The sequence below is a fragment of the Mastigoproctus giganteus genome, chromosome 4, assembly GCF_048544385.1.
Source record: "Mastigoproctus giganteus isolate SK-2022 chromosome 4, ASM4854438v1, whole genome shotgun sequence".
Lineage (NCBI taxonomy): Eukaryota > Metazoa > Arthropoda > Arachnida > Uropygi > Thelyphonidae > Mastigoproctus > Mastigoproctus giganteus.
In genome coordinates, this window is record NC_143578.1 from 123,333,952 (window position 1) to 123,358,764 (window position 24,813).

The following is a 24,813-nucleotide window of genomic DNA, read 5'->3' on the forward strand; positions in this document are numbered from 1 at the left end:
CAACAATTACAATAAAATTGTAATTGTCATCAAAATAATGTAAGTATATGGCAATATTTCTTACAAATTGCATCAGATAAGATTGACACATGTAAGTGATGACATAATATTGCATCAGCTGTTACTTTCGGCTATATAAGCATGCTCTGCAAGAGTTGCAGTCATTCCTTGCTTGTGTCAGGATGGCGAGTTACATGCAGTTGACACGAAGAAGAAACAGTGCTATTGTTGCTTTACGTGAGGAAGGATGTTCTTCTTGTCATATTGCTTATAGAGTGTCTTGTAATCAGTCGAAAATGAGTAGATTTCTTTCCAAACTAAAGAATACTGGTTCTGCTGATAGGAAAAAAGGAACCAGATGCAAACGAGTCTCTACACCAAAACACGACCACATTTTGAAGCGCTTATGCCTTAAAAACTGTAAAATTTTTGTCTGAGCTGAAAAGAGAATGGGAAGAACATACAGGAGTGGTAACAGTGCAGTAACAGTCAGAAGACGCCTCTTCAAAAATGGACTTGTAGCCCGTCGTCCTAAGAAAAAATGAAAAAGGCCCAATAAATCTGATGCAAGGAGCATGTCAAATGGAACCCCAAGCAGTGGAAGTCACTTATTTTCTCGGATGAGAAGAAATTCAACCTGCATGGCACTGATGGGAGACAAACGATTCGCCGTAGACGTGGTGAAGAATACCATCCAGACTGTATGGTGTCTACAGTGAAATTCCCTACCAGTCAAATGATATGAGGGCGCATTTTGTATCGCGGAGTAGGTCACCTGCAGTTTATAAAAGGTTCCGTAAATGCCAATGGATACCTGGCTATATTGGAAGGCAAACTGCTGCCAACCATTAGAGGCCATTTCAACCTGCTAAGTAACTATCTTTCAGGACTACTCTGCTCCTTGTCACCGGGCGAAACGTATAAGTAGGCACTTCTCTAGTTACTTTAGCTTCATTTCTGCATTAGAGGTTCGACACTAATGTGCTTACATTTGTTATAGGTGAAAAAAATGGTTGGAAGAAAGGTCCATTACAACTCTTAGCTGGTCAGAAAACAGCCTGGACCTGAATCCTATAGATCACTGCTGGCATCGTGTGGAATCTGCAGTTGCCAGAAAGAAACCAAAGATCCTGCGTGAACTTCTGGAAGCCATAATTCGTATTTGGAACCACAAACTATCAGTTGATTTTCTTCAGAAATTGATCTTGTCAATGCCTCAACAGTGTGTTGCTGTCATCAGGGCCAGAGTTGGCTTAACTAAATATTAGTTTGCACCTGGTAAACTTTTCATTTTGTTTTCCATTTAAAATGATAAACTGAAGCAAATTGAGGGCTTCTGATAACATTTCAGTCATAATTGTCGTGTTTACCAAAACTGTTGTATAAAGTTGCAAATGCTCATTTTGGAATATTTTGAGAGCACCTGTCAAATATGTAAATATTTTTTGTTTATATATCTATTTGTGATGCTAGTCATTAATGTAACATACCATCACGAAAAAGGGTTAAAAATGTGAAATTCCTACGTGATGTACTTTCTTTGAACACCAGTGTACATGCTGACTTTAACCCTGACAAAAAAAATATGTCATCAAGTAAATCTCACTGATGACTTCTGAAGTAGCACTTTTTTTTTTTTTAGAAATCGGCCAATGAAAGCTTTACTAGATGACAAGTACTTGTTTATGTCAGGATTAAAGCTAAAATGAACAAGGTTTAAATCTCATGTCACCAATAGAGGGAGAGAGAAACAGCACTTTTCCGAAAATCTGTTATTGCTCATATGTGCAATAAAATAACGTTGTTTATACTCCAGCTCGACCACCAGGTCACAGGAGTTCACAATAAATACAATCATTAATCATATTTAGCAATAACTGGCTTTAATCATATTCCACGTAGAGTGTATGCCATTGCACTCTTGCTCCTGACCATTCGGCTATGCCATAACAGATACATAAACTTTCACTAGGACTACAGAAAAATGATATTTTAATGTAAAAGGCAAGAGAAAGTATTACAGAAATTAGAGAAAAGCAAAGATTCTTTTTTGTACTTTTCCTTCCAGTTGTGATCATTATGCATGTTTCAAAATGGCCACAATTGAAAGGAAATGTACAAAACTGGACAAGACCACAGGAAAAATAGAATTCCTATGTCTACAAAAATGATCATATTCACATTTTGAAAAAAGGACACACACACACACACACACACACACACACACACACACACACACACACACACACACACACACACACACACACACACACACACACACACACACACACACACACACACACACACACACACACACACAGTGATTTTCCTGGTTATATATTTATGAAAACTTGTTATATATTTATGAAAGGGTATGCTACACCAACTGGATCTATATAAGTTGGGTAAATGGGCTGAGAAGTGGCAAATGAAATTTAACATTGACAAATGCAAAGTACTGCATATGGGTACGAATAACCCAAGAGAAATATATCAACTGTGTAGTACTACACTCAGGGAAGTGGAAAGTGAAAAAGACCTGGGAGTAATGTACAGTCAAATATGAAATTTACTGAGCAGTGCAGAGGGGCTGCCAGAGCAGGTCATGGAGTCTTCCCAATGATATATAGGAATTTTGCTGGCAAGGACAGCAAAATGGAAGATGGTTATCCCATTATACAGGACAATGGTCAAGCCACACCTAGAGTACTGTAAACAGGTCTCGAAGCCTCATTTTAGGAAGGATGTAGAGTTGCTAGAATGAGTACAAAGAAGGGCAACAAGATTGGTGAGAGGAACAAAGGGTGCTCTTACCAAGAAAGGCTTAAGTTCTGCAAATTGCAGTGCCTGGAGAGTAGCTGCAAGGTGATCTGATTGAGGTGTATAAGGCTTTGAATGGGTTGAGCAAGCAAAATGCTGATGGGACTCTTCCTCTTGCTCAGATTAAGGGCATAGATTCAAATTGAGGAAAGACAGTTGTAGAATAGACGTGCGGAAATTTGCCTTTAGCCAGCGAGTGACTGATTGGTGGAACAGACTTCCATCTTTTGTTGTGGAAGTTGATAGCCTAAATAGATTTAAGGCTGAGCTGGACAGACATTTGGAATGAACGGAGGGGTGAAATGGGAGGGGTGTTTTTTTTTTTTTTTTTTTTTTCCTGGCTGATGCTGCATAAGCTTGCTTTCTTGCATCGTATGCCTCTACTAATGCTAATGAAGAGACATGTATAATCTAACTAAATTGTACAAATGATGCTTATTATGAAAACAAATTTGAGTTTCAGAAATCTGTAATTAATGCAAGGAATCTTGTTTCAAACTTACACAAACAGGTAATGTGACTGAAGTTCCCCCCTAACATTCAATGTTCCATTAACCAAAACCGTGAACATTAAAGGTGATAAAAACATCACTATTAAAACTGCTGGCCATGAGAAAACCTGCTACACTGCTTGTTGTGGCATGTTACACAACAAAACAGCTTCCCATTTTAATATTAAAAAGAAAGACCATGGTCAAAGATGAAATTCCACAAGGAATTTTCATCCATGTTCACAATAAAAAATGGATGGACAAAAAAGAAATGAAGCTGTAGCTAGAGAAAGTATGATAAAAACTTTCTATTGGCCTTCTGAAAATCCCAGCTCTTTTAGTATGTGACTGTTTAAGATAACATGCATGGAAGCAAAAAAAAAGAGCAGTTGCAGAATTAGACATGCAGTTAGCTGGAGGCCTTACAAGACGACTGTAGCCAATCAATGAGATGCAATGGTGCCCTTAAAGCAAAACCCTTTAAAACATTCATGCAAAAGAAGTCATCAAATCATAATTTGGCAACAACAGTATGAACAAAGGAACCAACCAAAATTTCAAAGGTTTGCAAATGGGTGAAAAATTCATGGGAGTTAGCGAAACACAAGACGGTTATCATGTCTTAAGTAGTGTGGAATCAGCAATGCCCTTGATTGCACTGAAGATGATGAAGTCTAGGAAAACAGCGAAAGCTTCAATCTGCAAAAAAATTTTTAGTTGTTTGTGTGTGTGTGTGTGTGTACACGGGCGCGCACACTAAACAAAATTTATCCATAAAATATATAATCATTTTCAATACATGTATATGGATTATATATCTTTATTGCATGCACATTTCATGAACATGCAATAAAGATTATTTACTAATAAATTTGCATTTAAAATAGAGAATGAAAGGGACCTGGGGGTGGTGGTGCAGGCAGATATGAAGTTCTCTGAGCAGTGCAGACGAGCTGCAAGAGTAGCTCATGGTGTATTGTCAATGATATATAGGAATTTTTCTAGCAGGGATAAGGAGGTGATTATTCCCTTGTATAAGGCAATGGTCAGGCCACACCTAGAGTACTGTATACAGGCCTGGAGGCCTCATTTCAGGAAGGATGTAGAGCTGCTGGAAAGAGTACAGAGAAGGGCAACTAGATTGGTGAATGGGACAAAGGGGTTCTCTTACGAAGAAAGGCTTAAGTTTTGCAAATTACAGTGTCTGGAAACTAGGCACCAGCGGGGTGATCTGATAGAGGTGTACAAAGCCTTGAATGGTTTGAGCATGCTCAATGCTGATGGGATTCTTCCTCTAGCTCAGAAAAATCACCTGAGAGGGAATAAATTCAAATTGAGGAAAGACAGATGTAGGATAGATGTGCGGAAATTTGCCTTTAGCCAGCGGGTGGTTGGTGGGTGGAACAGACTTCCATCCCTTGTCGTGGAAGTTGATAGCCTAAATAAGTTTAAGGCTCAGCTGGACAGGTATTTCGAACGAACAGAGGGGTGAAGTGGAAGTGGTTATTTTTATTTATTTATGTTACTTTTTTTTTTTTTTTTTTTGGCTGATGCTGCATAAGCTTGCTTTCTTGCATCAAATGCCTCTACTAATGCTAATGCTAATGCTAAAATACATGCAATGAAATATTTCTTTCCAAAATTTTCCTTCTAACACCTTGGTGCATCTTATAATCTAGAACACACAGTGATTAGATATTACATAAATGAGAGCTTACATATGTTCAATTTTTTACTACAGCCTATTAATATTTTAGAAATAAACAAGGAGTTACATTTTATTCAGTCAGTAGGATTTCTTCTTTACCAATTCTCCTTATGCGAATAAATTACAAAATGATATGTTAAAAGAATATTACATAATTTAAAACTCATAATGTGTACCTCACTATCAACACACGGGCGGTCCAATACCCAAGGATCACAGTGGTGAACCCCAACCCGATCCCAGAAATATCAACCCCCCCCCCCCCATGCAACCTTTAGTGAAGGAAGACATTTTGTCATAAATGCGAATTTGAAATACAAATGAAATGCTATTAAAATGAGATAAAAGTAGGATAAAACAATGAATTTAAAGGGAGGAAATTTTAATGGATTTTAAATTCATTGTTTTATGGTACTTTTAACTCATTTTAATAGTATTTCATTTATATTTCAAATTCGGGTTCTTCCTTCACTAAAGGATGCATGGGGGAGGTTATATTTCTGGGGTCAGGTTGGGGTTCACCATTGTGATCCTGGGGTGTTGAACTGCCCGTATGTCAGTAGTTCGGGTGACACTAACTACTGACTATATTCGGGTGACACTCAAGTCAAGTCGACCCAATTTCGGCGAAGTCCGGACGATCTGTGACAGCCAAATCCTCTGCTTTAACCTTCACGATGGTTGGACTGTTAGTAATCCTGTGTATAACCCCCATGCACAAGTACATGGTGGGTGACCACCCAGGTGTGAACCAACGTAAGCAGGGGGTCGAGGTGTGGCGCCACACCCCATGGAGGAATGCCGCCCCGCTACGTTACCAGGCAGTACTAGGTGGTAGATGACTCTCATCAACCGGTGCAATACCACCACTTTGCTTATTGGAGGCTTGAAGTGGTGGAACCTATGTTTAGTCTCTAGAGCTAAGTTAAGGTCAACCCTTCCCTATCTCTTCCATCATGCAGTATGATTGATGACTTTTGAGGTTATCATAAACATCGTGGCGAGATCCAATATTCCTTACATTTCGAGGGTACAACTCTAAAACGGTGTTCACAGGCCGACCGCTAGTTAGTACACCGGACCGAACCTAATGGTAACTCTCTACGAGGCTTCCGGATCAGCTAGTGTATAATCTTGCTACATCTACTCTGCCAGATAGTGACTGGAGGGAGTCTGAGTAGTGTATATGCGGGGAGCATTCTCGAGGCCAAGTTATGTCGAGGATCTGGGTATATTCTTACCATGTGTACGCCATATCCAAAAATTTCATTACTTCATACAGCATGTCCCACCCACTTTTTCTTACTATTGAATACACCATGAATTGTCAAACTAATAGAGCAAGCTTATCTGCGAAAAGATCTAAATCTCCCAAGCACTTCCTAATTCATTTCACAAATATACATGGTCTCAATTCTAATCTTAACGATGTCCATTTCCACTTGCAGTCTGCCAAACCCCATGTACTTTTTCTGACAGAATCTCAGTTATCGGTTGATTCAACTACTGCTCATCTCAGATGCCCAAATTATTCGCTGTATGATTCCTTTCGCCTCAAAGGTGGTACTTGTGCGTATGTCCATTCTGATATTCCTTATCACAGAATTAGTAATTTGGAATCTCCTCTTTTCGATCTTCTCTGGCTTAAAATATCTTTGCCTCATTGTGTCAAATTCATCTGTTGTCTCTACCGTTCTCCCAACTCCACTAATCACTTGGAGCTTTTTGACTTCCTCTCTTTGCAAACTGACTTTTTATAGTCCAACTTTCCTAACAGTGAGGTAATTTTCCTTGGTGATTTTAATGTTCACAACTCCAGCTGGCTTCCGTTTTCTAGTCACACCGACCCAGCTGGTCGAGATGCTGAGGTCGAGATGAAAGTTGGGCTTTTGCAATTACTAATGACCCTGCACAGATTGTTCATTTACATACAAGAATACCAGATAATGCTAATCATACAGCCAACACGCTTGATCTTTTTCTCACAAACAACCCTTGTAAGAACACGGTCGAAGTGAGAGGTCCTTTAGGCACTTCAGATCACAACTTGGTGATTGTCTCTTCTCCAATGGAGCCTTTATCACCTGGCTATTCCCAACCTCGTGTTGTTTGGCATTACAAGAATGCAAAATGGGATGACCTGCGAGATTTTTTTTCTTCTTTTCCTTGGTCGGATTACTGTTTCAAAACTTCTGATGTCAACGTTTGCTCAGATCGTGTCAGTGAAATTATTCTTGAAGGAATGGAATCCTTTATCCCACACTCCACTTTAAAATCTCGTCCTTTACATAAATTTTGGTTTTCCGATAAATGTGCTAAGGCTGTTCAAGAGAAGAATGTTGCATATTGTAACATTCTTCTCTTGAACAGCCTTAGCAAAAGAGAAGAATGTTGCATATCGTAATTGGCTTGTTTCTAATTCTTCAGTTTCATTTTCTGCCCACACCAAAGCTCGCAACAATTGTAAAGCAGTTATTAATCAGTCCAAACTAGAGTTTGAACAGGCTAAGAGTAGAAAACTTGCTTCTTGCCCTAATGGTAGCCAAGCATTCTGGTCCCTTGCCAAAGCTATTGGCCACAACTTTTGCCCATCTCTGCTCCCACCTCTGTCCAAACCAGATGGTTCTGTTGTCACTTCAGCCAAGGATAAAGCTGACCTGCTAGCATCCCATTTTCCTTCCAACTCATATATTAATGATCTTGGTAAAACACCTCCTACCATTCCCAACAAGCCCAATTCATTGCCTCCTGTGGTCTTTCGTCAAAAGGATTTTGACGAATCTTGATGCTAAGAAAGCTCCGGGTCCCGATGGTATTTCTCCACTTGTTCTCAAAACCTGTGCTCCTGAACTTACTCCTATTCTTTGCCGTCTTTTTTCACTTTCTTATTCCAAAGGTGTTTTTCCTTCTGCTTGGAAATTTGCTCATATCCAGCCAGTTCCTAAAAAGGGTGACAAATCCCTCCCATTCAATTATTGTCCCATTGCAATTACTTCTACTCTTTCTAAAGTAATGGAGAAATCAATTAAACGCCAACTCTTAAACTACCTAGAAACCTTCCGTCTGATCAACGATCGCCAGTACAGTTTCCGTCAGTATCAATCCACTGGTGATGTTCTGGCTTATGTTACCCATTTATGGACTAATTCAATGGAACGATTCGGTGAAACACAAGTAGTTGCTCTTGACATCTCAAAGGCTTTCGAGAGTGTTTGGCATAAAGGTCTTCTAAACAAGCTTCCATCTTATGGTTTTCCAAATGTTTTTAGTAATTGGTTATCCAGTTTTCTCTCTGATCGCTCACTGAGGGTGATGTAGATGGCTCTCTGTCTTCTAACTTTTCCACTAATGCCGGTTTCCCCCAAGGTTCAATTCTTTCCCCCACTCTTTTCCTCTTGTATATTAATGACCTTCTTCCATTGACTGGAAATGCTATCCATAGTTTTACCAATGATAGCACATTGCATTCCACTTTCCATTTTGAGAAACCTTGCACTGTTCAATCAGCTTCAACTTCTCGAAAATCTGCTACCAATTCCTTAAATGCCGATCTTTAGGTAATTCTCCAGTGGGGCAAAGACAACTTAGTTGATTTCAACCCTTCTAAAACTCAGTCTTGTGTTATATCTCGAAAAAGGATTCTTCTGCTCCTATGCTTATCTTTAGTGACACTCCGATTTCTAGGCAAAATGATATATCTCTTTTGGGGATTACCTTGACTTCTAATCTCTCTTGGCACAAGCACATTACAAATATTGCTTCCTTTGCATTTAAAAACTTGGTTTTCTCTTTCGCTCTCGGCGTTACTTTTCTTCCAAATAGCTGTTCACTCTGTATAAATCACAAATCTGCCCTGCCATGGAATATTGTTCCCACATCTGGGGTGGTGCCTCCAAAACCTCTCTCAGGCTTCTAGATTCCATTCAGAAGAGCACAGTTAGGTTAATTAATGACTCCTCTCTAACAGTCTCTGCACTCACTGTCTCATAGACGTACTGTTTCTGCTGCATGCCTTTTCTACAGATACTTCCATGGGCACTGTTCTGAACTGGCTTCTATAATTCCCACTCTCTCTTTCAAAACAGTCCGAACATGTGCTGCCACCGGCCAACATCCATTTACAGTCCAAATTCAAACTCACAGAACCAACTTTTTATCTTTCTCGTTTATTCATTCAACTGCCCTTTTCTGGAACAACCTTCCTTCATACGTATTTCCTGAAAATTATAGTCTACAGAAGTTCAAGTCCAATGTCAACAAATATCTTCTTTCGTCTTCTCAACCTCCGACCCAAGCACGGTACTAAGTACTATAGGTTCTAATATCTCTCGTGTTTGGGGTTTACATAAAAAAAAAAAAAAAAAAGTTAGGAACACACCAGCCAACATCCATTTACTGTCCAAATTCAAACTCACAGAACCAACTTTTTATCTTTCTCGTTTATTCATTCAACTGCCGTTTTCTGGAACAACCTTCCTTCATACGTATTTCCTGAAAATTATAGTCTACAGAAGTTCAAGTCCAATGTCAACAAATATCTTCTTTCGTCTTCTCAACCTCCGACCCAAGCACGGTACTAAGTACTATAGGTTCTAATATCTCTCGTGTTTGGGGTTTACATAAAAAAAAAAAAAAAAAAAAGTTAGGAACACACGAGTTTTAAATTATGTAATATTGTTTAACGTATCATTTCGTAATTTATTCTTATAGGGAGAATTGGTAAAGAAGAAATCCTACTGGCTAAATAAAAGGTAACTCCTTGTTTATTTCTAAATAAAAGTAATTAGATATAAATCCAAATTCTGTATCTGTGAAAAGCAAACAAATAAGTTTATTCTAAAATTATTTTTCATATCATAAAATTGAACTCGGCACTGTTTAAATGTTTCTACAAACCAAGGCTTTGTAGAAGACAAACATTCAGAAGATCTGCTACTTCGTCTCCCTTGTTTAGAAGAGCTTGGTGAACAAAAAATGTATTCTGAGCTATTGTTACCAGAAATTAGATGATCATCAAATGAATCTGTAATTGAGCTTGTCCATTCTAAGGAACTTAATCCTAGATGATCTATTTAAAAATACAAAGAAATCTATTAGAAAAATATATTAAAAATTTCTCACAAAATTAATTAAATTAAAAATTATTCTTTCTAGCAATGAGTTCAAACATTAGATGAGCAAACAATTGTTGGATCTGAATTTTACAACTGATGTCTTTCTTCATAATATGCGAACACAGGGAAGTTGCAGAAAAAGCTAAATTAAACCTCACTTTCTCTGACCACACAATAAAAACAACTGTAGTGTATTCACTTAAACTGGTTTCCTCATAAATTGAAGAATCCTGCTAATCATGAAAATTGCAACAATACCAGAGTACAATCTAGTTACTGTAGCCTAGAACAGAACTACAACAACCTAAGGCACTTGTTCCAACAGTAGCCCAGAAAACAATTTTATTTAACGTAGCAGATGTCACTTTTTAAAATTCTGCATTTTTCTTTCTTTTTGTTTTTTTTTTTTGAAATAAAATCATATCCTCCCATGTACCACAGCCTACTGATATTCTCTAAATGATTATACAGTATTTTCCATTTTCATTTCAATATAATATGAATTATGAGAAATTCATTTTTCATTTGGGTATTTAACAGACACCAATGGTCTTATGATTCTTTTACTTAACTGCCATTCTTGCACTGCATATCTGTGAGTCACCAGCAAGAGCAGTCTAATCTTCCTGTAGAGATTTGATTTTGCCAGCACCACAAAAAGTAAATGCAAACAGCTGATAAAAACACACGTGGTGTCTGGAAGATGCAATGAAAGGTCGGCAGGGTTGTTAATGACACCAATGACAGTACGCTGCTGCAAAAGGATCTAGAAAAGTTGAGCAGATGGGCTGAGAGGTGGCAACTGAAGTTTAATATTGACAAATGTAAAGTACTGCATATGGAAAGCAGTAAGCCCAGAGTAACGTATCAACTGTGTGGTACTACACTGACACACTACTGTGTGGTAGAGAGTGAAAAGGACCTGGGGGTAATTGTGCAGGTAGACATGAAGTTTTCTGAGCAGTGCAGACAGTCTGCAAGAGTAGTTCATGGTGTTTTGTCAATGATATACAGGAATTTTTCTAGCAGGGATAAGGAGGTGATTATCCCCTTGTATAAGGCAATGGTCAGTCCACACCTTGAGCTGTATAAAAGGTCTGGAGCCCTCATTTTAAGAAGGATGTAGAGCTGTCGGAATGAATACAGAAAAGGACAAGATTAGTGAATGGAACAAAGGATTGCTCTTACGAAGAAAGGCTTAAGTTTTGCAAATTACAGTGTCTGGAGACTAGGCACCTGTGAGGTGTATAAAGCCTTGAATGGTTTGAGCATGCTCGATGATGATGGGATTGCTACTCTTGCTCAGAATAATCGCCTGAGAGGGCATAAATTCAAATTGAGGAAGGACAGTTGCAGGATGGATGTGCAGAAGTTTGCCTTTAGCCAGTGTGTGGTTGATTGCTGGAACAAACTTCTATCTGTTGTTGTAGAAGTAGATAGCTTAAATAGATTCAAGGCAGAACTAGACATACATTTGGAACGAGTGGATGAGTGAAATAAGGTTTTTTTTTTTTTTTTTGGCTGATGCTATATAAGCTTGCTTTCTTGCATCATGTGCCTTTGCTAATGCTAATATGGAAAAAATTAACATCTAAATACCAGCAGGTGGTGCAGGAATAGTTTTATAAAAAATATGGAGAGGGGGTGGAATTTTGATTTCATTGTAACTTTGGGTATTTTTTAAAGAACATTCTAAGGGATTGGTCAACAGCAATAAAATCTATTTAAAATCAGCACCTTTTGAAGAGGAAAAAAATATGCCTTGGGGTGAGGCTCACTCTCATGCACCCACTTGTGGCTTAGTATATATTTAGTACTTGAAATGAGATCATATTTGGAGACTATTGTCAGGGAACTATATTGTGCAAGAAGGATAGGTGGAATATGACTAGGAAATTTACTGAGCATGATCTGTGATTTTTAACAGAAAGAAGAGACTGTTTTTACAGGGATTGGATACACTTAAATAAAAGGGGTGCAAGAATATTTGCTGATGTTATCAAAACAGTCACAGGTAGTCGGAAAGATGCTAGCTTGAGGGGGGCATTAGTATACATACACAGACTAATAGATTAACTAGAGCTAGAGGCAGAGGTGAAAGTAATTCTTGTACTGCTATCAGAATATGCAGCAGCCTGGAAAGCAAGATGTCGGGGATTTCAAGCCCTGCTGTGGGTTGTCACGGAGCAAGTAAATACGTGGGCTGTATTAGAGTAACTCAGAGTTTGAGGTACGTATACTTGCATGTATACTAATGCTAGCAGCATTTTAAATAAATTTGATGAATTTGAAGTACTGATTAAGTCATCAAATGCAGACATTGTAGGGATATCGGATATGTAATGTCACTCAGGCATAAGTGACGTTGAATTAGAATATGGGAAGTACAATATATATATAAGAAGGACATCATAATAATAGTAATAGAGGCATGTGATGCAAGAAAGCAAACGTACGAACTTATGTAGCGCCAGTGAAAAAAAAAAAAAAAAAAATTCACACAACCATTCCCTCTAAATGTTTGTCCAGTTCCTCCATGAATTTATTTAAGCTATCAACTTCCACAATGACAGATGGAAGTTTGTTCCAGCAATTAACCACTCGCTGGCTAAAGGCAAATTTCCGCACATCTATTCTATATCTTTCCTCAATTTGAATTTATGCCCCCTTAGGTTCGTAATCTGAACAAGTGGAAGAATCCTTTCAAAATTCAGCGTGCTCAACCCATTCAAGGCCTTATACACCTCAATCAGATCACTGCGCAGGTGCCTAGTCTCCAGCCATTGCAATCTGCAGAACTTAAGCCTCCCTTGGTAAGAGGATCCCTTCATTCCTCTCACCAATCTTGTTGCCCTTCTCTGTACACGCTCAAGTAAATCTACATCCTTCCTAAAATGAGACCTCCAGACCTGTACACAGTCCTCAAGGCATGGCCTGACCATTGCCTTATTCAAAGGGATAATCACCTTTTCCCTGCTAGCAAAATTCCTGTATATCATTGACAAGACCCCCATTGCAGCCTGTCTGCATTGCTCAGAAAGCTTCATATCTGACTGCACAATTACTCCCAGGTCTTTTTCATTTTCTACCATCCTAAGTGTAGTGCCACACAGTTGGTACGTTCCTCTGGGGTTACTTCTACCCATATGCAGTACTTTACATTTGTCAATGTTAAACTTCGGTTGCCAACTCTCAGCCCATCTGCTCGACTTTTCTAGATCCTGTTAGAGTAGCACGCTGCCATTACTGTCATTAACAAAACTGCCAACCTTTGTATCACCTGCAAACTTCGACACTAACACTGATATACCTTCATCAATATCATTGAGAAATATACAAAATAACAGTGGGCCCAACACCGAACCCTGTGAAACTCCACTAATAACATTAGGCCATGAAGAGCAAAGCCCATTGAATACCACACACCGAACCCTGTGAAATTCCACTAATAACATTAATCCACAAAGAGCAATGCCCATTGATTACCACCCTCTGTCTTCTCCCACTCAACCACCCTTTTATCCATTGTAGCAACTTACCTTTAATACCATTCTGCTCCAATTTGTACAGTAGTCTTCCATGCGCAACAGTGTCAAAAGCTTTCCTGAAATTCAAGTATATGATATCAAATTTATTTTTTGCATCCAGTTCCTTTGTAACCACATCATAGCATCCAATCGAATTTGACAGACAAGACTTTCCCTTAACAAACCCATGCAAGGTGTATTGCAGGATCATCTTGTCCAGATGATCCTGCAATGCATCTTTAACCAGCGATTATATTATTTTACCGGGAACAGAAATTAAACTATCTGGTCTGTAATTACTCATGTCACCCTTTGGTCCCCCTTTGTGAATTGGGGATACATTTGCACATTGCCAGTATGTGGGGACCTCCCCTGAGTCCAAGGATGCACTCATAATTATGGCTAAGGGTTTGCTTAGTTCCTTTGCCGCCTCCTTTTATATAACTGGATAGATCCCATCCACCCCAGGTGCCTTTCTTATGTTTAACTTCAACAATTTCTCCTCCACTTTGCTCTCAATTATTACAAAATCATTAAGCACTCTGCTACAATTTGATAACCTTCTGGCATTTTCAATCCTTAATAATTCCTCATGTGTGAATGTAGATGCAAAATACTCATTCAGTTTGTTTGCTATCTGAGCAGAATCAAGTCGAACCATCGATATCAAGTGAACCAATCTGATTCATCCCCTTTCTTTTAGGGTTTATATAAGTAAAGAAGTCCTTGCTGTTTTTCTTAGCATCCTTTGCCAAAGATTTATTGTAATCTGCCTTCGCATGCCTAATCTCCTTTGTCATCAAAGCATAACACAAGGCACTGTCATGACATCGTAACAGTTCACCCACAAGCAGATGCATGATCCATCCTAGTCTGTTCTCTTTTTATCTTGGTACTAAAAGCTACAACCTAGTCTATTCTCTGGTTGTTAGAAGAAGTAGCCACTTGATTGTGCTGTAGTTCAGTCAGTCAGCAACACAAGGAGCTGCCTTATGTCACTGTAGTAACTCACGTCAGATCAGTAGATCAGTTGCAAACATCTTAGGAGTAGTATAACAAGTGTAGAAATTTGGGCGTCATGGGTAATTGCAAGGTAATACTCATAATGAGGTCATCACATTACAGCACAATGTTGCATAAACAATTTTCAAAGTAATCAAACTTCATGGCATGATTCTGCAGCAGAAGGAGGTACATGAAACAAAAGATCAGTAATCGCAGTGCAGTATAAATCATTTCAAACACACTCAGCCTGGACAATGGTGTGTATTCGCTGTAGCATAGCTGCCAACTTCAAAAAGCTGGAGATCAGGCAACTGGAAGCAAGAGGAAATGAGATTTTTTGCAAAAAGACATAAGTTCATTGCAAAGAACTGGAGCAAAACCAGATTTTTAGAAAACACAGTTTTTGTGATGTACAACACTGCATAAAAATTAAATTTCACTGATAAAATAACATTTTAAATTAAAATGCAGCCATAGAACTATTTACTAGTACAATATGCTTTCAAACATTAAATTACCTACGATTTTTCTGTCTGTGGATTTCTTTTCAGACTGTTTGACAAGCTGATTTTGATTGTTTCAAGAAAGATACTGTTACAGACTTTGCCCTCTTCAGAAATGCTGAATCAAAGTTTTGCTTATATCAATGGCCCCGCTATATAGACTTTAGCTGTCAAAAGTATTTACAAAGCTTCACCAGAAAGATCTGAACTCAGTTTTTGTTTTGCTCACCTGGCTAATTATTCTCTCACACTCAGCACTGCTATAAGGAATTGTTATAATTCCAAGCATTACTTGGAATAATTTGTTATACAGGGTGAGTAACGAAAAAGTAGCCTGCCGCTCCACGCTTGGAAGAACCAGCAGCCAATCAACACGTGACTAGCCACCTGCACAAACAAATCTTCTTCTCATAGATTAGAAGCATGTGTCACCCCTCAATGTTTGTTTGTTTGTTTGTTATTTGGTTTTTAGGAGCATTAGCAACTAAGGCCATATTGCTCCGGGGATATGTGGTGGTCATTCCCTGACCTTTCCGCATACTCCGTATTTGGTGGTGACGGGCTCGAACCCTGGTCTAATCAAGAAGCGTGTGCTATGCACTGCTGCTCCTGCCCACCTGGCTACAGAGGCGCCCACCCCTCAAGGCCAATCTCGTTGGGAAGACAGTGTTTTGCCAGATGTAATCCAGTTTGTTTCTCATGTACAAGTGTGTGTAAGGATTTTCTGCATCATGCCTTATTCAGTTCCAGAAAGAGTTGCAATCATTGAGGCATATGTGCGCACAGGTTCATTTAAGGAAACAGGAAGAATGTTTGCAGAACAGTTCCCCACTGCCAGGATACTAGCAAAATGCTGTATACAGCAACTGATGAAAAAGTGGCACAGGAAGTGTCCTCAATGCGAAAAAGAACAGAGCCCCACCTATTCATACGCCAACTGTAGTGCACGATATTCATGAGAGGATTAAATTAAGTCCCAGGAAGAGCGAGTACCCAGAAATTAGCCCTGTAAGTTAGATAAGTCGGACAACATGTGTACGTGTTCTGCACTCTTTAAATTTGAAGCCGTTTCGTGTAATGTGCATGCAAGAATTAAAAGAGACAGAAAGTGAAACATGTAAATTATTACAGGTGGCTCCTCAACATAGTCGTTGATTGGACGCTCAATCCAACTCAATATTTTATGTCAGATGAAACCAGGTTTCATTTATCCGGACACATCAATTCTCAAAACATAAGGTACTGGGCAACTGAAGATCCACACCAACTCCATGAAGAACCGCTTCGTGACAAAAAAATCGGAGTATAGTGTGCCATATCAGCATGGCGGATCATGGGGCCCATCTTTGAGACAACTGTTAATCTTTAACCAGTGACTCCATTATTTTCTGGGGAAAATAATGGAGTCACTGGTTAAAGATGCATTTTTCTTTTTTGTTAGTTGTTGGCACATCGGCTTCTGTGGCCATATTGCACTCCCCAAGGTTTTTGCATTTTCTATTCTGATCCAAGCCCGAGATGGAATTCGAACCCGTGACCTTTGGGATGCCAGGCAGGCACTTCACCCACCTGGCTAACTCGGTCAGCAAAGATGCATTGCAGGATCAACTAGACAAGAATGCAGTAATAATTCAGACACATCATGGGTTTCTTAAAGGAAAGTCTTGATTTACAAATTTGATTGGATATTATGTGGTTACAAAGGAACTGGATGCAAAAAATAATTTTGATAACATATACTTGGATTTCAGGAAAGCTTTTGACACTGTTGCATATGGAAAACTACTGTACAAATTGGAGCAGTATCGTATTAAAGGTAAGTTGCTACAATGAATAAAAAGATGGTTGTGTGGGAGAAGACAGAGAGTGGTAATCAATGGATGCTGCTCTTTGTGGACTAATGTAATTAGTGGAGTCCCACAGGGTTTGGTATTGGGCCTACTATTGTTTTGTATATTTATCAATGATATTAATGAAGGCTTAATGTTGAAGTCTGCAGATGATACAAAGGTTGGCAGGGTTGTTAATGACAGTAATGGCAGAGTGCTACTGCAACAGGATGTAGAAAATTTAGGCAGATGGGCTGAGAAGTGGCAACTGAAGTATAACATTGGCAAATGCAAAGTACTGAATATGGGTAGAAGTAACCCTAGAGAAAAGTACCAACTGTGTGGTATTACACTTAGGATGGTAGAAAATGAAAAACACCTGGAAGTAATTGTGCTGTCAGATATGAAGTTTTCTGAGCAATGCAGACAGGCTGCCATAGCAGATCATGGGGTATTGTCAATGATATACAGGAATTTTGCTAGTAGGGAAAAGGAGGTGATTATTCCTTTGTATAAGGCAATGGTCAGGCTATGCCTTGAGTACCGCATACAGGTCTGGAGGAAGGATGTAGAGTTGCTTGAGCGTGTACAGAGAAGGGCAACAAGATTGTTGAGGGGAACGAAGGGGTGATATTGCCAAGAAAGGCTTAAGTTCTGTAAATTGCAACAGCTAGAGACTAGGCATCTGCGAGGTGATCTGATTGATGTATATAAGGCCTTGAATGGTTTGAAAACGCTGAATTCTGATGGGATTCTTCCACTTGCTCAGATTACGAACCTGAAGGGGCATAAATTCAAATTGAGGAAAGTCAGTTGTATAATAGGTGGAAATTTGCATTTAGCTAGCAGGTGGTTAATTGCTCGAACAAACTTCCATTCATCTTTGTGGAAGTTGATATCTTAAAGAAATTCAAGGAGGAACTGGACAAATTTTTAGAGGGAATGTATGTGTGAAATTGGTTGTTTTTTTTTTTTTTTTTTGGCTTATAGTATATAAGCTCATATGCTTGCTTTCTTGCATCACATGCCTCTATTACTATAACTGCTCATGGACCAATTGGACTAAGGACATATTCGAATTGCTTGTGGACCAATAAAAATGCCTGCCTTAATCTTCTCTGTACTAAGACTTGGGGAATTTCTCTTGCAAGCATGTGAACACAGGAATGTTCACTTCGAAAGCCTTCATGAAATGTTGTTGTTGTTATTTTGGTTTTTAGGAGCATTAGCAACTAAGGCCATATTGCTCCAGGGATATGCAGTGGTCATTCCCTGACTTTTACGCATCCTCCGTATTTGGTGGTCACGGGCTCGAACCCCGGTCTAATCAAGAAGCGTGTGCTACGCACTGCTGCTTCTGCCCAGAGCAGCATTGCTTCCAATGTTTCATCAGCCCCAGTTTGATGTGGAGTGGTGGAAGCAAAACTTTATTTGGAGCTACTAGAAGTTCAAATACTACGTTCTTCATTCCAGGTGTTAATGATTTTCATTGAGGCCAACTACTCTTTTCATAGTGCATATTCTTGGCACAACTATCCCGCTTGCAGAGAAAGCAACAATACTTAGCGTAACCCTTTTGTAGTCCTAATAAAATGGCGATTACCTTTAAATCACCACATATATACCACACATACTTCTGACAGCGTACACCTAAGAGGATGTTCTCCATATTTCCGTATGTTTCTTTTTTGTGGACAGCATAAGTAAGAAGTATTGAAGGCAGCTATGTATGTGACTTCTGCATATATGTAGAAGAGTCTACAAATAGTCGCCATTCTTCGGGAATATGCCTCATGTTCAAGTGCAGTCAAATAAAATGGAGGCATCAAGGAAAGTGTTTTACAAAAAGTTTATTAATACTTATTTTCTTAATATTATTTAAAATTTTCTGACATCTCAATATGTTCATTGCTGCTATTAGACCATGAACATCCTTACAAACAGCGAGTTCACCATCTGTTTGATAGAATTTATCATAGTCTTTATTTAGAGTACAAAATGTTGTTACTTTCACAGAATGATCTATAAGATTCCACTGTTGAAGCCTCAAGGCCAAAAGTTCTGCCTTATTCTTCGGCAGTTCGAGTTCCCTGATGATGTCATTAAGTTCACTTTCTGTGATCTTATGTGGTTCAGAAAGATTAAGGTTTGGACAAAATGGTGGATCCCTTGATGTAGATGGCTGCTGTACTTCTTCATGTTTATCAAGTTGATGTTCATCAATGTGTTCATCTTCATCAGAGTGTACAGAAAAACAGTTGGGTGGTTCAGGAATAGGTAGTACTTCACTGTGAGACATGGGACAAATTGCAGATGGTATATTTCGGTACGTCACTGTTCACTTTTTCTTCATTCATTGTCATCCCTTTTCTAATAGGAAGCACCATACAGTAACAGTCTGTGACATGATTTTTTGGCTCCCACCATATCATGGGCACCGCGAAATGCATAAAATGTCCCTTTCAATTCACCCATGCATTGGGCTTTGAGAAACATGTAGTGCAGCATATGTGTAGAGGCCCAGTTCTTGTCCTAGTTGCCTATTTAAACCCAAAGTACAAGATGTAGGTCTTTTTTTATGGCTTGAGTTAAGGGACACTTTCTTGAAGCTAATGTGACTTCTGCACATGTGTAATAGAAGTCATTCGGACTATTCACACAATTATGGGGCATACTAATCTTACATGGCACATATAATGCACAAAAAGTAGGAATCTCACAGAGAACAAATCACCTAGTATCTAGCCGTATTCGGGGTTTACTGCAACAGAGTGGGATGCATTTGAGTTACAACTACTTATCACGTGATGCAGAGCAAAGCAACAGTTGCCGATCACGTTATAAGAGCATGGCAGTACTGAAACTGTAGTGTTGTCATGCATTTTGCAGAGAATCATAGTCGATAATGTAGAGTAACTTGCTAACATGAAACTCCAACTGTAATTCGAAAACAAGAGCCAATCGACAAATTTTAATGTGATTTTCGTGTTCAGCAGCATGAAATTAGTCAAGATTGGGTATTTGCGTTTTCATAACTTTTACTTGACCAGTGTTATTCTGAATCTCATATGGAAATCAACTTCCAAAATGGAATAGGAAGATTTAAAAGCTGTTGGTATAATAAATTTGCTCACAACATTCTTCAAAATATCTAGGAGTACACTAATTAGTACACTGATATGAGGTACACTGAATTGAAGAGTTAAATGACTTGATTTTTTTATTTTTATGGTGCATTAGGCCATGATGTGTCGAGTTCAAAAATAAAATACATTAAAAGTCATTATAAAAATAAAAATAAATTATCATGTCAAAAGGTATAAAAATCAAAATGCAGTAACAATATAAAGTAGTAAAGAAGAGTGCATGCAATAACTATTAAAAGTATGTTTATATATATATAGCATTAGCAGAGGCAAAAGCAAGTCTATATAGCATCAGCCAAAAAAAAAAAAAAAAAAAAAAAACTTCCCGTTTCACCCATCCATTCACTCCAAAAGTTTGTCTACTTCAGCCTTGAATTTATTTAAGCTGTCAACTGCTTAAATAAATTCAAGCAAACAATAAACAGCAAAACGACAGATGGAAGTTTGTTCCAGCAATCAACCATCCACTGACTAAAGACAGTCCGCACGTCTATTCTACAACTGTCATCCTCTTGAATTTTTCCTCTTGCTCAGATTCTGCACCCAAGAGGCAGAATCTGAGCAAGAGGAAAAATCCCGTCAGCATTGAGTTTGCTCAAACCATTCAAGGCCTTATACACCTCAATCAGATCACCATGCCAGATGCCTTTGTAAATTGTAAAAATTAAAAACTTTAGACACGTTGTCTCTCTACAGATAAAATCTGACTGAGTGCTTAAAGCTTAGCACTCATCAAATAAACTCATCTAAACCACAATCGCATGCATTCAAAAAATATGAACATTCAACAAACAAGTTCAATTGTTAAAATGGTGTCACACTGCTCGCACACAGGAGGATCATCAACCCTCAGCAAAGTGTAAGATGACTGTGTCCTATGAATAGCCGAAATAAAACAACTTCCGCTTTATGATTACTCACAGAGTAGACTGAAAACAGTTCCATTACAGGCTTAATGCAGTATAATTTGAAGTCTGTCCATCTCACGAATGTTGCCACTGCAAAAACAGTTTCTTTCATATTACTTGCCAATAGTCTGTATAAGGTTTGACTTGATTTGATTTTGGTTTTAGCATTAGTAGAGGCATACGACGCAAGAAAGCAAGCTTATGCAGCATCAGCCAAAAAAAAAAAAAAAAACACACACACTCCTCCCATTTCACACCTCCATTCGTTCCAAATGCCTGTCCAGCTCAACCTTATATCTATGTAGGCTATCAACTTCCACAGCAAAAGATGGAAGTCTGTTCCACCAATCAATCACCTGCTGACTAAAGGCAAATTTCCGCACATCTATTCTACAACTGCCTTTCTTCAATTTGAATCTATAACTCCTCAGGTTCTTAATCTGAGCAAGAGGAAGAATCCCATTAGCACTCAGCTTGCTCAACCCATTCAAGGCCTTATACACCTCAATAAGATCATCACCTCGCAGGTGCTGCAATTTGCAGAACTTAAGCATTTCTTGGTAAAAGCACCCCTTTGTTGCCCTGAAAAAAACTTGATGCCCTTCTTCGTATTCGTTCTAACTCTACGTCTTTCCTAAAATAAGGCCTCCAGACCTCTACACAGTACTCTTAAGTGTGGCCTGACCATTGCCCTGTATAACGGGATAATCACCTCCCTGTCCCCGCTAGCAAAATTCCTATATATCATTGACAAGACACAATGACCTGCCCTGGCAGCCTGTCTGTACTGCTCAGCAAACTGCATATTTGACTGCACAATTACCCCCAGGTCTTTTTCACTTTCCACTTCCCTGAGTTTAGTACTAGACAGTTGGTACGTTTCTCTTGGGTTATTGTTAACCATATGCAGTACTTTGAATTTGTCAATGTTAACAGTTGACAGTTCTCAGCCCATTTGCCCAACTTGTCTAGATTCAGTTGGAGTAGCATACTGTCTTTACTGTCGTTAACAGCCCTGCCAACCTTTGTATCATTTCCAAACTTGGACATTACACCTGATATACCTTCATCATTATCATTGATAAATATACAAAACAACAATGGGCCCAACACCAAACCCTGGTTAACTCCACTAATGACATTTGTCCACGAAGAGCAGTATCCATTGATTATCACTCTCTGTCGTCTCCCACTCAACCATCCCTTTATCCATTGTAGCAACTTACCCTTAATGCCATACCTCTCCAATTTGTACAGCAGTCTTCCATGTGCAACAGTATCAAAAGCTTTCCTGAAATCCAAGTATATGATATCAAAATTATTTTTGGCATTCAGTTCTTTGTGACCACATCATAGTATCCAATCAAACAGGTCAGACAAGACCTCCCTTTAACAAACCCATGCTGTGTCTTATCTATTACTGCAGTCTTGTCTAGATGATCCTGCAATGCTTCTTTAACCAGTGATTCCATCATTTTCCCCGGAACACAAGTTAAACTAACAGGTCTATATTTACTTGTGTCACTTTTTGAACCTGCCTTTCTGAATCGGTGATACATCTGCACACCTCCAGACCATGGGGCCCTCCCATGAGTCCAAGGAAACTCTCATAATTATGGCTAAGGGTTTGCTTACTTTATTTGCTGCCTCCTTTAATATAACTGGATAGTCCCGTCCAACCCAGATGCCTTATTTATGTTTAACTTCAACAATTTCACGTCCACTTTGCTCTCATTTATTACAAAATCACTTAGCTCCCTGTTAGAGTTTGATAAACTTCTAGCACTCCCCTCATTGAGTAATTCCTCATGTGTGAATGTAGATACAAAATACTCATTCAGTTTATCAGTTACCTGAGCATGATCATCAACAGTCAACCCATCTATGTTAAGTGGTTCAATCTCTTTCATCCCTTTCCTTCTAGAGTTTACATAAGTAAAGAACTCTTTGCTGTTTTTCTTTGCATCCTTTGCCAAAGATTTCTCGTAATCTGCCTTCACCTGCCTAACCTCCTTTGTGAGTTGATTACAGACCAGACTAGTTTATATCTGCCATAGGCTTCCGTGTCACCTGATATTTTATATGCATCCCATACATTTTTGTTCTCTGCCACGAGCCTCATTAATTCATCTGACATTCATTTAGGCCTAAACCTTGAACAGTATTTCTTAGTTGGAATGAAAAGTCTAGTAGCCTCCAAAATTAAGTCCCTGAAGGCTTCCCATTTAGAATTCAATGTTGGTAACATCAGTTGATCCCACTGTACAGAATTTAAAAACTGTCTGAGACCCCTGTAATCACCTTTACAAAAGAAAAACCCCTTCCCTTTAGGCTTGTGATCAGTACATTGTGATCACTGTCACTCAGTGGTTCCTTTATCTGCAAATTCTTAATGCATGAATAATCATTGCTGATAATCAAATCAAGAGTATTACTCCCTCTGGTTGCCTCTCGAACATGTTGCTGTAGAAAACAGTCATCCAATAAATCCACAAAAGTCTTGCTAGTGTGCGAGTGACCAATCCACTAGTTCCAATCAATATCTGGAAAGGTAAATTCTCTCATAACGCATTCTGATTTACTGGTCCACTCCATTTCTCTGCACAAATGTTCGTTGCACTCATCAGAGTCATTAGGCCTATAACACACTCATACTCTCATTTTCCCTTTCCCTTTCCCAGTGTTTATGTCACACCAAACAGATTCAACATTGCACTGTCCACCCATGTCAACTGGATGCACTTCCTTAGATTTTATGTTTCTTAACTAACAGCATAACCCCTCCTCCCTTCCTGTCCATCCTTTCTGTACACATTGTACTCCCCAAATTCCAATTCTGCACTGCTTATATCTGTGTCACACCACGTCTCTGATATCCCAACGATATCTGCCTTTGATGTCTTGACTAGCACTTCAAGCTCATCAAATTTATTAACTATACTCCTAGTTGGTTTACATGCAAGTAAACATGCACCTGTTCCTACTCTTAGTTACCCTAACACAGCCCATGTATTTACTTGTTCCACTATGACTCAACAGTCCTGGAAATCTCCATTGTCTTGCTTTCCATGCTGCTGCTCATTCTAATAGAAGCAGTGCAAGAATCACTTTTGTCCCTGCCTGCAGCCACTGTTAATCTTTTAGTCTATGTATCCCCCCCAAGCTAGCAGTTTTCCGATCCACCAAACACCGCCTCAACAGCATCCGCAAATATTCTTGCACCCTTTCTATTTAAGTGTACCCCATCCTTGTAGAAGCAGTCTCTCTTGTCAACAAGCACAGACCAAGTTGAAAAAACATTCATCCTGTTCTGTGCTTGTTGACAGGAGAGACAGAGAAATTTTATGATGTAAGTGCGACTAAGGCCAGGATGTAGTCTGTATAAGGAATTAACAGACAAGACTTATTCTGGATCAGTGCTGATTTAGCTAGAGTTTCGGCAAAATCATTTCCCCCGATACCAATTTGGCTTGGGGATCCAGCAGAAGCAAATATAATGTCAGATTCCAAAAGATAATGTAGCCTTTGCTACACCTATGACAAGAATGGATGTGGCTTATACCACATCAATGACAAGGTTTTTTTTTAGGAGCATTAGCAACTAAGGCCATATTGCTCCGGGATATGTGGTAGTCATTGCCTGACCTTTCCGCATCCTCCGTATTTAGTGGTGACGGGCTCGAATCCCGGTCTAATCAAGAAGCGTGTGCTACGCACTGCTGCTCCTTCCCACCTGGCTACGGAGGTGCCTTCAGTGACAAG

General features: G+C 39.0%; 1 protein-coding gene across 5 annotated transcripts in view; it reads right to left on the bottom strand.

Moving 5' to 3' along the window:
• Positions 1 to 24,813, bottom strand: part of LOC150087038 (protein FAM199X-like) — a 125,881-nt gene that overhangs the window by 51,353 nt on the left and 49,715 nt on the right. For all 5 annotated transcript variants that reach the window (XM_090371772.1, XM_090371776.1, XM_090371771.1 and 2 more), the window contains exon 4: positions 9,916 to 10,087. In XM_090371772.1, the coding sequence (XP_090227898.1) occupies positions 9,916 to 10,087 (172 nt within the window). The remainder of the gene's footprint in view (positions 1 to 9,915; positions 10,088 to 24,813) is intronic.